Here is a 13962-nt window from a genome sequence, read left to right as displayed (position 1 = left end):
TTGTAGGATTATTTATTTCTTTTAACAATTTTTTTTTAAATGCGTGTTTAAAAATCTGTACAACAAAAGTCAATTATTACACTGAGGAAAAAAAAAGTTGAGTTTTAAAAATGTTCAATGCCGCAGGAATAATATTTTTTTTTATTGTTGAATTTTAAGCGCTTAGGCCACTAATCGTGTTTACCAAAAGTCTCCAAATGTTTATGCACGTGATTCAGGATTAATGAAGGATCGAAGAAAGATCAAAAGTTCCGCTAACAAAAGGGGAATGTGCGTTTTTTTTTAAAAATCTATAAATATTAACTGCTACGCTCCATTTGCATGCATAATAACCGCAGTTTGGACGCCCCTGCCCGGTCTCGTCGTTCCCGTTCTACTTGCGTCGTGAACATTTTGGCGCTCGTTTGTCGTCGTCGTCGCAAAGTGTTAGCTTTGCGCTCGACGCCATCGTCGCTTACGCGTCGTCCCATTCGCGGAGATCAACCTTAACGAGCCATCGACCAATCAGACGTCGCGTCCTCTTCGGTGTTTTCTTCTCGTCGTATTTACACTCAAAAGTACTAATTAGCAGGTGCCTCGTTTGTCTGGTACGTCCCCGAGGGGGCGGAGCTGCGGGGCGGGGCCGTGCCTTGCGCGGGACGTTGCTGCACTCTGATTGGGTGCCGGCGGCCCGAAGGCCCCTCCCACAGCCACCCGCTCCGGGTGACTTGTTTGCCCGAATATAAAAGGGATTAAATGTATTTTACAAAAACACTTGCGTTTGGGTGGTTATTTTATGAAACCTTCATTTTCGATGACATGTTTGGTGTAAAATGGTCGCCACATACTTCCTGTCATCGTCAGACAGGTGATGAAAAATTGAAAATCTAGTAAATAACATTGTTTTATAATGTGTGAGTTGTGTCTTTATGTGGAAACGTATCTATACTGACATTCCTGTAATCGTGGTATTCACTGGTCCCTCCCCAAAGCTGAATGGGTCAATCGTTCTAAAGGAGTTCACCAAGGCTCAATCTCAAGGCCCATACTAATCTTGCTCACTATCACTCGTAGTCTGGCTAGAGACAATTTTCATTTTTATCCAGATGATTGTATACATTATTATGCGAGTCCCTTCATTCGAGAAGCTCTTTACAACTTGGATATAATGTGGGTTGAAAATTATTTGCACATGTATTATTTTTTAATTAGGTTGAACACAACTCTGTGTGTCATGGGAAGTGAGTTTTGAAAGTCCAGTCCAGTACAGGACCAAGGCTAGCCGATCCTTGACACAAATCATTGCTCTATTCATCTACGGTACAAGGCTGTTGAAGGAATGCTGCCATCTTAGGTTAGCTCTCTACTCAAAGATCACTGAGCAGTTTCAGACGACAAGAGGTGATCCAAGTCCTAAGTGCTGAATCGGGGGAGGTGGGGATGCTTTCTCGTGGCGCTTCCACTTTCCTGGAATAGCCTTCAAACACAGGTGAAAGAATTTATCGCTGTCATGAGCAAGACTTGGCCACTGCCAAGAGGGGCGTGGCCACGCCACTTGCTCCGGGCAGACATTGGGACTGTAGACAGGCATTTAAGTTGGAGTTTTTGTCACTGGCATTTGCCAGTTCGTTGCCTTGTGTTAGTGAGTTGCATTCACTGCCTGTGGGACTCTGCTCCGCGTGTAAGTTAGAGTAACCCTAGTCACAGCGATTCTGTGCCCTTTTGTTTGATCCTGTCCTGGTGAGTTGTTAGTTTGCCCCAAAGTCATCGCACCTTGCTGCATGTCATTTGGATCCCGCCTAGCCTAGCGTTTCTGTTCCTTTGCCTTTTTGGACTGCTACACCGTGTATAACCCAGTTTCCAGAATAAACCACATTGAACATTATACCTCCGCCTCGGAGTCCTGCATTTGGGTCCGCCCCCGTAACCGGAGGTTGGTGACAATCTCCTTGCCTCTTAAAGCTCTCGTTAGCTATTTTTTAATACAGATTTTCTTGGAAAGTGTTGCACATGTTTTAGTTACCTTATTTCAAATATGTTCTTAAAGTCCACGTAAAGTGAAAATCGTCGTAAAATGATCTCCACCGCAGTCATCTCAGACTGAAAGCGTGAATGATTAAATGCAAGAATTAATTTCTGTTTGTCTCTTCTATAAAATGACATTTGTGTGATCCCATATTTGCAGTGTAAAAATCATCTTTTGACAAAAGAAGATAATTTAGAGCGTCCTTGGACGCTTAAAAGAGACATTATCAATAACATCTATTTTTAATGGTTGAGATGCGAGTTTTAGGAACAATTTGTTTACGCAGGTTCCTGATGACGTCTTTACGTCGTAGTTACAATAAATGCCACCGGGGGGCGTCCTAATCGAACAAATGGACTTCAAATGTGGGCGGTGCCAACGCGCACGCACGTGCGTGTGTGTTTATACCCGGTCTATATTTTCCGAAATTTGGTTTGTGAAAATGTCCTTTTTTAATTCAATTATTCATTTCAAAATGGGGTCATTGTTTTCGACACAGAACAATCAAAATGCCAAATGTTTTATTTGAGTGAAACTCAGTTTGTTGATTTGCGAATTAAAAATGTTTGTAAAATGAAGAAGTAGACAGCTGCAATTATTTTTCCACATTTAAACCCGAGTAAATAATTAGTATATTTATTTTACAGCACATAAAAATACTTTTGCATGTACAATTGTTTGTAAATAATTGTAAACATATTTTCAAACCTTTTTTTTTACATGTACAGTTTTTAAAAGTAATTAATTTTGAATAGAATAAATAAGTACCATTTTATATAGCTGAATTTATGGTTTGTTAAATGCCTGAATAATTTTAAATACAAAAATGTTAAATCATTTAAATTTTTTTAATTTTCTTAAATAGGCTCATTTTATTTCCAAACATTTTGCATTTCATTTTTTTTTAATAAATGAGGAATCGAGTTACATGAATTATACGAAGAAAAACACAACTGTAAATTCATTTTTTTCATATTACTGTAAACGTCAAATGTGGTCTAACGCTTCCCCACTGTCGAGGTCAGACGGGGCTCATAAATGAAAATCGTAAATCATCGGAAGCGGACGAGGGTGTGATGGATGCGCCGCAATGGGAAAATGTGCAGGCGGCAGGTGCTGCTGAAAGCACGCGCAATGAAATCCAGGTGGGATTTGGGAGTCCACGTGGAGGGCCAGAACGCCAGGAACGCTTTGAAGTCCTTCGCGCCGCAAAACGAAAACATGCAGCAAAGACGGTTCAACGCAATGCAAAAAGAACAAAAAAATTATTTTTTTTTTTTTTCACTCCGGTGGACATTGTGCCGCTCCTTCTTGCGTGTGCGCCTCGGCCACCTGGGGGCAGTATAATGTGGAAATGGAGACGGTCAGAGCGCTTCACTAAACTGCAGTAATAATATTATTCTTTAGCCTTCTTTTCAGAGGATAAAGAATATGTTACTGTGAGCCAAGGTTGGTGCTAACCCACTTTGAATGGATTATACTTCATTATAGTTAATACAGCACGCCTTTTATTTTTACATACCACTTGCTGCCTTGATTTTTATTAACGATTTCTTACGTAATCTATATGTTTTGGTTTTACTCAAGAAAGCATTTTGTGGAATTCTATTTCCTTTTAGTTGAGTAATTTTACTGTAAAGTAAAAGTAGCCTTACTTGAGTCTAAGCTTTGGCTACTTGCACTCTGTGTGACGACAGTGTCTGTCTACATGTGTGGCTTTACCATTTGTGTTCAAACATTTATTTATAACACAGCCACGGGGATGCTATTTGATAGCCTGTCAAAGGCATTTCCCATTGTGTGTTAGCATTGAGCTTAAGATAACTGAAGGTTTGACTGACTTTCCACTTTTTTTGTCTCCTTGGTGTGCTCGCATCTGCCTCAAAATCCGCGGAATGCTTCGGAATTTCCAGATAATCCCGTCGGCCGGTCGGCATCCCGGCATGAGGGATGATTCGCGGAAGCGGGCGAGGAGGTGGAGCCAAAGAAAAAAAATAAACACAACACACTTAACACAAAAAAGATTTTAAAGTGGGTGTGGACATGACTGTGTGTGTGTGTGTGTGTGTGCGCGCGCCACATTCCGAGCTACACGTTTGCCAAGGTCACGACCTTTTTACTGTTACTACGAACAGGCGTAATGGGAAACTAATGAGGGAGTACAGCACACTACACTACAGTCATGGTATACTGTTTCAAAGTAATCACCACTGTAATACAGTACACTAGAGTACGTGACACCACAGAAAAGTACACTAAATTACAAAAAAAAATGTATACAACGCAACACGGTTCTACACAACTCAAAAATAAACGCACTGCTGTGCAGTACACAAGCGGATACGACACTCCACAAAAGTAAACAACACTACACTATTGTACACTACATCCATCCACTTATCCTCACAAGGGTCGCTCGAGTGTAGCCAATCACAGCTAAGTTTGGGCAGGAGGCGGGGCACACGCTCATCTGCAAACATTGTACAGTCCACAAAATTACAAATTACTACACAAAAGTACGCTGATGAAATTACATGCCAGGACACAGAAGTATCCACATATCCACATAAAATGATTTTTATATTACAGTACATGGCATTAAACACAAAAGTGCATGACAATCCATGACAACACGGTGCAAGTACACCGAAGTACACGACACTACACAAAAGTACACTCCACTGTATAAAAGGACAGGACAGTGCACACTATATTCCAGTGCACGACAATACACCAAATGACACAAAGTACCCAAGTATAGAAGAATACGTCCTCAAATGTATTTGTCTGAATTTGTGGTAGCGCGTTGTCCCAGATCCTGCTTGTATTCGTGGACTTCGTTTGCGATCTCCATTGCAGTCAGTCAGCAGGTTCGACGACTGCCCCCAGGGGCTCCGGCCCCAGCCCCGCCCCCCTCCCGGCTCCTCTTAGCGGACAGAGGACCGACGGACTCCTCCCTTCCTCGCTCAGTCCGCGAGTGAGAGCCGCCGCAGGCGATTCGTCTTCTCCCTCCCGCCCGGAACTCGTCGCTCTCCCGTCGGGTGGCAAGATGAGCGTGGCCGTGGCCGACGGCTGCTTCCTGTCCGCCCTGCAGCCCAACTCGTCCCGCACCGCCTACGTGGTGCCCTCGGACGTCCGGTGCTCGGACGCCGGGGCCAAGGCGCGCAGGGTCCAGGAGCAGGTTCGTCTCCGCTTGGCCGAGAAGAAGTCGCCGTCGCTGGGGAGGCTGAACGACGTGGACGCGTCGCTCGGACCGGCAGGTGACTGCTGATTTTTATTATTTTTATTTTATTTTATTTTTTAACTTCCTTTGTGCACATTTCAACTTCACGTTGACCTTGCCTTGCACGTTTAATCCGGGTCAGGAAAACTTTTACAAAATAAGGCTATCGTAAAATGGTGGAACAGTGGTGCAGCTGTGGTACACTGGCCTCACAGTTCCCAGGACTGGGGTTCAAATCCCGGCTACCCCTGTGTGCAGTTTGTATATTCTCCCTGGTCTCCGGTTTCCTCCCTCGTCCCAAAAACATGCATTCATTGGAGACTTACATTGCTCCTAGTTGTGATTGCGAGTGCGCAGTTCATGTCTAAGTGTCCTGCGATTGGCTGGCAACCAGTTCAGGGCGTACCCCGCCTCCTGCCCGACGATAGCTGGGATTGGCTCGAGCGCTCCCGCGGCCCTAGTGAGGATAAGCGGCTCAGAAAATGCACAGAGGCACGGAAATCGTAAAACAACCGCACCAGGGAGGCGTCCGCGAGGCCCCCAGGCACCCAAACTGGCTCTTCTCAATGCGGAGGAGCAGCGGCTCGACACTGAGCCCCTCCCTGATGACCGAGCTTCTCACCTGATCTTGACACCCTGCGGCGGAAACTCATTCCGGCCGCTTGTATCCGGGATTTTGAGCGTAGCAACGTAGAGCGACTGGTTCTTGAGCACCACGGGCCGATACTAAATCCGCAGCACTGCAGACGCTGCGCCGATCCGCCTGTCGATCTCCGGTTCCATTCTTCCCTCACTCGTGAACAAGACCGGGGCCCGAGATACTTGAACTCCTCCATTTGGGGGCAGGATCTCATTCCCGACCAGGCCTTATCGATGGAGGCGTGGAATGCGGTCCGCTGGGATCCTCCTGATAAAGTTCACTTAAACGTTATTGTATATATAACGAGCCACTTAATAACTTTCAAGTTATGTCTATGTTCCATACTCGTTACAATAACTTGCAACTTTAGCCCGACAGGTATTTATGGAAAATTTTTGAATTACATTATAAAATGCAATCAAACAGTAAAAAGAAAAAAATCTTAATCTTAATGCATAATAAAGTAAATAATTACACACCATAAATAGCCTTACTATGAAAGTGTAGCCTTGCGCTTGTGCTATTTAACATGGCAATGATTTTTTAAAATTGGATCATTTTTTGTTGCATAAACTTTCGCATTGTTTGTTAGATTTAAATTACTTTTAAAAAAGAATGGAATATAACTTGAAAAGAGAACCAACGATCGATACATCAATCAGATAATTGACTGTGATGAGCAAAGCGATGCTACATTATCCCTGCTTGTGCTGAATTCATAAATTGACATTTTGTCGTTATAAAAAGAGTTTGTTTCATTTGAATGGCCGCAAACATAAAAATAAAGAAAAATTAAGCGAATTAGCCTTTAGCTTATGTTACATAAGGTGCTCATTTATGCGCTGCGACGTGATCGAATGCAAATCATGCATTTTTAAATACAGTAGCCTTAAATATCGGAATTTTGTACTCAGACTCGTGAAAATTTGCTCTGACTGCTTGCTTTGCTTTTTTTTTTTTTTGCGCTTGAGTGTTGTGGTTTGTGTGTTATGTGATTTTTGTGCGGTAGATAAGAGGTTCTTGTCCAAGGACTGAGCTTAAATCAACAACACTGGCGCGCTGATAAGGAATAAATTGGCGTAGTAGTTGACTGGAAAAGTTAGCTTCACATGCTGCTAATTGACATGTTCCCAGTCAAGTCGACATTTTTATTTCACGCAGTGTTGGAATTCACAAAACACAAAATACGTCATATCAGTGCGCCACGGTGGCGCAGCTGGAAAAGCGTTTGATCTCACGGTTGTGAGGTTCCCGGGGTTCAATCCCGGCCCTCCCTGCGTGGAATTTGCTGTGTTCTCCCCGTGCCTGCGTGGGTTTTCTCCGGGTGGGTGCTCCGGTTTCCTCCTACATCCCAATAAACATGCAACATTCACTGGACACTCTAAATTGCCCATAGGTGTGATTGTGAGTGCGGCTGTTGGTCTCTATGTGCTCTGCGTTGGCTGGCAACCAGCTGAGAGTGTACCCGAACCTCCTGCCCGTTGACATCTGGGATAGGCTCCAGCACTCCCTGCGACCCTTGTGAGGATAAGCAGCTCGGAAAATGTTTAAATGGACATAATATCACCCAAACATTTATTTTCTTTATGTACAATACAGAAAAGTTGTTTGCTCTGAAAATATAGACAAATATTTAGCAAACTTAATAATAATAATTAATAAAATAAATATCATAATAAATAATAAACCCCAGATAATGCAAGTCGGTGATTTTGCTGTGTTGAAAATGTGTCTTGTTTTTTACTCATGTCGAAACAATTATGTGACATTACAACATTTTATTGTGCAAATAAATCACAACAAAAACACTTGAAATTGCTCAAATAGGAGGTACTAAAGTCTACACACCCCTATTCTGACAGATACAATAAGAATTGATTTTTATTTTTAAACTCATGCAATGCAACAGGAAAAAAATGTTTTTCAAGAGGGGTAGTTAAAAATAAACAACTGCGATAGGGTGTTAGCACAAGAGTACACACCCTCTTTTAACTGCCGCGGCCTGGCCTAATGATGACGCGGGAGATCATTTCAAATTGTAGTTGACACGTTATGCATCATTTTCATCGTAAGTGTGTCTTATTGACACACGTGTGGCCTGCGTTCGTTTACAATTTGAGAATTTACTGCATTTTTGGAGCGCATTTCCTGATGCCGCAACTGAGAGTCAGACTTGAGTCTGTCCTTTTTTCTTTTGTCACGGCTGCCTCTGGACTCAATTTGCTCACTTTGTGAGGCTGCGTTGGCCCCATTTCCTGTTTTCGTGGTGACTATTATGTGACTGACTTTTTTTTTTTTTTTTTTTTTTTAATTTCGTAAAGGAAACAAAGTTGTGACAGTGGTCTTCCATGAGAGAAGGTCAGTAGCGTTGAGATGATTTCCACTTGTGGGAAAAGGACCGGACGCAGACGTCCTCTGGTGTCGTTTTGCGTGCGATAAGCACGCTCAGGAGATTGTTAGCGCAGAAACATGTCTGCTCGTTAGCACATCTGCTTGTTATCACGCTGCACGTTTGTTCTATTTAGTTGAAATTTGCTGTCTAATACGAAGCTTATTCTGTGTATCACGTTTGCTCACATTTCTTTTAAAAATGAGTGAAGTGTTGCAGAGAAGATGCTCCACCCTTCAGCAAAGACCTCATTTTTCAAAAATCTCATCAACGTGAAAAAACTCATATCATTGCGCAATGTCGATATGTCGTACCACAGCTGTTCCATATCCATCCATTCATTTTCTGAGCCGCTTATCCTCACGGGGGTCGCGGAGGGTCCTGGAGCCAATCCCAGCTGTCAATGGGAAGGAGGCGGGGGCACGCCATGAACTGGTTGCTCGCCGATCGCAGGGCACACGGAGACAGACAACTGCCGCACTCACAATCACACTTATGGGCAATTTAAAGTGTCCAATTGATGCACAGTTTTGGGGTGTGGGAGCAAAACGGAGTGCACGGAAAAACAGCACCCATGCACGGGAAGAAGCAAACTCCACACACGTAGGCCCGGGATTTGATCCCTAGTCCTCACAACTGTGAGCCGGATGGTCTAACCATCCGGCCACTCTCCCACCAATATTCAAACATGTATTCTAATAAAAATGCCACCCTGCAGGTGACGGAAAATAAAAACAAAAAAAAAAAAACAATGAAAGCATTTGAACTCATTCACTGCTCGCTAAGTGTTGAAGAGCATTTTGATTTGTGTTTTGTAACAATGTAAAGACGTTATTGTGTATTAATCCCCAATAGAAAATGTCTTGCTTTCACCCAAAATACCAATTTATGACAAACAAGGAGCAAAAGCAGGTTTTCGCCGCAGAATGTTAGAGGCTTGCATCTCTTTTTTTCCACAATCGCAATGAAACACTTTCTCCTAGCTACTAGTGGCACATACTCTGTTTCCTCCGTCCATATACATACTCTGTTTGAGTGTCAGATTGATAAACGTGTCCAATTTACAACGTGTTGGCATTTCTCTCCCTCATAATCCACGTTGTGATTTGAGATTCACGTCCCAATTTTTGTCTTCTACTGAAAAACTGCTGATGTCAGATCCCAAAAGACACCCGTTGAAAAATTTGACGAATATATTCGTCGGTGGCACTCAACGCTTGGATTCCAGCTGACAAGTTTAAACCTCCACGCCGCTGAATGACAATTTCCGTTTTAAAAAAAAAAAAAAAAAGAAAATGCATAAAATTAATCGCAATCAAATTCCACAGAATGTGAATGGCCACTGATCAAAAACACTTTTGCTAACCCCTGCTTTAGAGGCTAAACCATGTTGCAATTGTCCTCAAAACTTTGTAAAAGGACCATTTGGAGGGGCTGTTTAAGGGGAAAAACAAACAATTTTGATGTGATTTTAAATCTTTATTAGGCTACAGATGGGGAAATTGTTTCAAACTGTTGTTATACCAAAAATCAACGTTGTTACGTTACATTTGACGAGTATTGTTGGTTTTCATGCAACGTGGGTGTAAAGGTGAAGCAAGATGGGGGGGAAGGGGGTCCCGTTGCCACTCACTCCGTGTCACGCTTATCAGTCGCTCTATTTGCGAACGTTGCCCTCAGCCGGCCTGTCAGCTGAGTCGTGACATGAACGTCCAACGTTTCATCCCGGCAGCGCTTGGCGGCTCTCCGGACGAAATGTCGACCCCGTTCGAGGCTGCGATGTCGTCAGGTTGATCGGAGGGCTCTTTGCTAAGGCAAAGGCAGCGGGCCCTGCCCAGTCAAATTGTTGACCGAGTGCCAAAAAATACTCACTTGACTTCGTATCAGCTAGCGTGAGAGATTTCATCTTTGTTTTGCTTTTTTATTGGCTTTTCCCCACAAAGGAAGGGCGCATACATTAGTGCTGGGACTCGCCCTCGAAACCTCAAATCACTTTTCGACCGTGACGAATGACGCTCACCGACTGCTTTTCGCTTCCAAATTATGATTTTTTTTTTTGCCAAAATCTTTCTTTTCTAAGACTTTCTCTGTGCCTAAATGCAGGCTGGCTGCAACATCTGCTTCTACTAAGCCAGCCAGTTAGCTTAGATGCTAGTTAGCGGTAGCTGCTAGCTCTCATCGGTCGTCTGGCACGATGTTTTGAATGAATCTCGCATCAATTTGTCAAGTTGGCATGCCGTGCTCACCTTTTGCCACGAATCCTTTGCGCAGCTCGTCGTTCCGCGGAGATTATCGTCTTAGGGCCGACGGTTCGTCGTCTTCTAATTGGCTACAGAGGCTACTGTAGTGTACTAGCGGGCATACGCAGTGGAGTAAAAATGGCAGTTGACGCAAACAAAGGAAGATGGTGCATGGCATTAGAATGAAATACGGACTTACATTAATTTTCTTTATTCAAGCAAACTCAAGAATGAATCAGAATTGGCACTCACTGGTCAGCTGGTTAGAGCGTCGGTCTCACAATTCTGAGGACCGAGGTTTGAATCCCAGCCCCGCCCGTAGGTGTGATTGCGGGTGCCAATTGTTGGTTGTATTTATTAGACCTGCGATTGGCTAGCAACCAGTCGGGTTTCATCCCAAAAAAAGACGTTGAGCATTTACAACAACCATATTGATATCTTTGCTAGCTTAATGCAAACACAATTCCATAGACAAATAGCATCCGTGTAGTTTATGGTGTTCTAATTTTATAAGCAACGGATATTCGGGCACATGCGACAAAGCACAAGTTAATGTCGCAAAAGTCACAAACGTAGGTCTTTAGCTTTAGCGAAGAACCAATGCGGCTTACCGAGGAGCTGCGGGCGTCTCTATGTGTCCAATTGTCGGCGTTACACTGCCACCAGGTGGCCATGGGGCGCACACCAGAAGGAGCAGCACAATGTCGATTGCACTGAAGCAAAAATTGGCACAGGACTAATTTGTTAGATTGCCCGTAATTGTGTCTTTACTGCATGTTTTTCGAAAGAAGAAAATGATAGTTTGGCGCCTCGTCTGGGATTGGCTCCAGCACGCCCGCGAGCGTCCTGTGGGGATGTTCTACGAAGCATGGCGAGAACTGAAAGGAGCTTTGATGACGTTCACTTATCGCTAACCAATTTCCCCTCTCCCGTAAAAATGAGATATTACACAATAAACATTTATCCATAGACTTTGCGGTGCTAAATTCAGGTGGGAGGCGGGCCCTCACCCCGGAAACAAAGCATTCGCGTTCAGGTGAGCGTGTTTCTTCTTCTTCGCTGATCCCGGCGGACGTTTGCAAGGAAGACGAGCAATGGGAGTTTTGAGAAAGTCCACAATACGCTGCCGGGCGTGGGAGGACGCGCTGAAGATAGACACATGCAACTTTCAAAAAAAAAAGATCATTAGCGGTTTGCGGCCGGAGTGTGCCATAAATCAAGAAGAGCAGACGAGGCGCCTGATTACAAAGTGAGAATCCCAAGTGAGATCTTCGCGGGCTATCAGTATTGTGGTCCTCCCTCCCACTCATTGGCGGCGCTGGCAAAAAAAAAAAAAAAAAAAAACCCGCAAAGGCCACTTGGCTACGCGCACGGAGATCACAAAGTCCTTCCAGTCCGTTGAAGCTGAACAGGAAACATGTCGGCGTTCCCCCGAGGTCGGAGGTCGTCCGCCCCATTAACATTTTTCACTCAAGCTGCGTCTGGATTGCTGTTTACTTTTTCCGACCTGCTGGAAAACGGCCCGATGCTCCTTATCGGCTCTCGGGAGTACTCCTCCTTCCAGAAGCCTGCGGGATTTTTTGGAAGCGCAACGTACACTTTGGACGTATTGGAACGAACCTCGCGACCTGTCAGTCAATCGGTCAAAAAAGGGAATCTTTCTTTTCGTTGTGTGAGTGGAAGACTTTGTGGAAGTTCCTTTTTTTTTTTTGGTTCCCTTTTCACAAAGAAAGCTCTGTGAGAACAACAAACTCTGTCAGTGACTTTCAAAGTCCAACAAGATGCGCCGCAACATCTCAGAAAATGCCTTCCAAGATTTGTCACTTTCTGTGGATATTGCAAATCTTTCGGCTGTTGTCCAAATTTCAACTTTTTACTGAGGGGTCGCGTCAGGAAGGGCATCCGGCGGAAAAACTGTGCCAAACAAATATGAGCGTTCATCTGTGACAAGCCGAAAGAAAAAACGTACTTCCTTTTACTTCTTGTACTGTATGTGTCCTAACTTTTCCAACTAGAAATTTGAAATGACCACTTCCTGGTACTTTTATCGCCACTCCACATTTTCTTCTCTTTCACTTTTTGGGGCTCACCAAATACTTTGAACCCAAAATTTCCGCTGTTGCAGTTTTGCCGATACTTTTGTTGAAATTCCACATCAACACATTTTTTTTGCGTGTCCCAATACATTTGTCCGAAGTCGCCATTTTCATCCATTATCTACCACTTTTCCGGGTCGGGTCGCAGGGAAAGTAGCTTCAGCAGGATACCCAGACTTCCCTTTCCCCAGCCACTTCTTCCAGCTCTACCGGAGGGATCCCGGGGCGTTCCCGAGCCAGCCGAGAGACACAGTCTCTCCAGCGTGTCCTGGGTCGTCCTCGGGGTCTCTTTCCGGCGGGACGTGCCCGGAACACCTCTCCGGGGAGGCATCCGAATCAGATTCCCCAGCCGCCTCGTCTGGCTCCTCTCAATGCGGAGGAGCAGCGGCTCGACACTGAGCCCCTCCCTGATGACCGAGCTTCTCACCCGTTCTCTAAGGGAGAGCCCGGACACCCTGCGGAGGAAACTCATTTCGGCCGCTTGGATCCGGGATCTTGTTCTTTCGGTCACGACCCACAGCCCCTGCCCATAGGTGAGGGTAGGAACCTAGATCGACTGGCAAATTGAGAGCTTCACCTTTCAAATTCAAAATAATTGTATTTTACTAGAAATATTTGGATGTAATGTAGCCAGTGGTGGTGCAGCGCCCTTACGCCCTCTTTTGACCGAACGACTTCAGATTTGTTGCGGTCGACGCGAAGGTAACCACTGATCAGCTAATCGATAACATTGATTGTTTTTTTGTTTTTTTTTCAATCATCTCGCCATGCGTGCTTTCGCTCTCTCGTTCGTCACAATGGTTATTTTGCTCTGGAACTTCGTCCATCCTAGCTGATAGTGTCATGGGGGGTTTGGGGGGAGGGGGGAGGGGTTACGTGAATGAGCCAAATTGTGATGTCAGGGGTGCAAAAGTCCAGTCGCCAACTTGCAAGACACCTGAGTAAATGTGCCCATAAATGAAAAGGTACACACCAAACTGCGGTCTGGCGTGCCGCGGCATGCGACCTTAGTGGGGGCACTGCCGCGGTTGTCTCCCCCCCCCCTCCCCCCTTTGAGGTCGCTACGTCTTAGAGCGATCGACAGATGCGTCGTATTGATTCCGTTGCGTTGTTGAGTCGGTCGGTGCTTTCATTGCAGCCAGAGCATTCCTGCGTTGACATGTGACCCAGCGAGGCTTCAGTTTTGGCCCGCGGCCCGGAGACCCTCCCTTAAACCCCCCTGCTTGCCCCCCCCTACCAGCTCTCCCACCTCCTCCGCCTTCCTTCCGTCCCGCTCGAATGGAGCACGAGAACTGCAAACCTTCCTTTCTGTCGAACTCGCTCACGAGATCTCAGACGGCAGTCTGCTAGGCGACCACCAAAACATTTG

General features: G+C 44.9%; 1 protein-coding gene across 1 annotated transcript in view; it reads left to right on the top strand.

Moving 5' to 3' along the window:
• The first annotated feature begins 4929 nt into the window (after positions 1-4929).
• Positions 4930-13962, top strand: part of LOC133497660 (plakophilin-3-like) — a 30804-nt gene continuing 21771 nt past the window's right edge. Inside the window, exon 1 of the mRNA XM_061813731.1 lies at positions 4930-5265. Coding sequence (XP_061669715.1) covers positions 5055-5265 — 211 coding nt within the window. The 5' untranslated portion in view covers positions 4930-5054. The remainder of the gene's footprint in view (positions 5266-13962) is intronic.

Source organism: Syngnathoides biaculeatus, chromosome 3, assembly GCF_019802595.1.
Source record: "Syngnathoides biaculeatus isolate LvHL_M chromosome 3, ASM1980259v1, whole genome shotgun sequence".
In the NCBI taxonomy this organism is placed as follows: Eukaryota; Metazoa; Chordata; class Actinopteri; order Syngnathiformes; family Syngnathidae; genus Syngnathoides; species Syngnathoides biaculeatus.
Note: the sequence above shows the minus strand (reverse complement) of the source record. Positions and strands in the feature narration are given on the sequence as shown.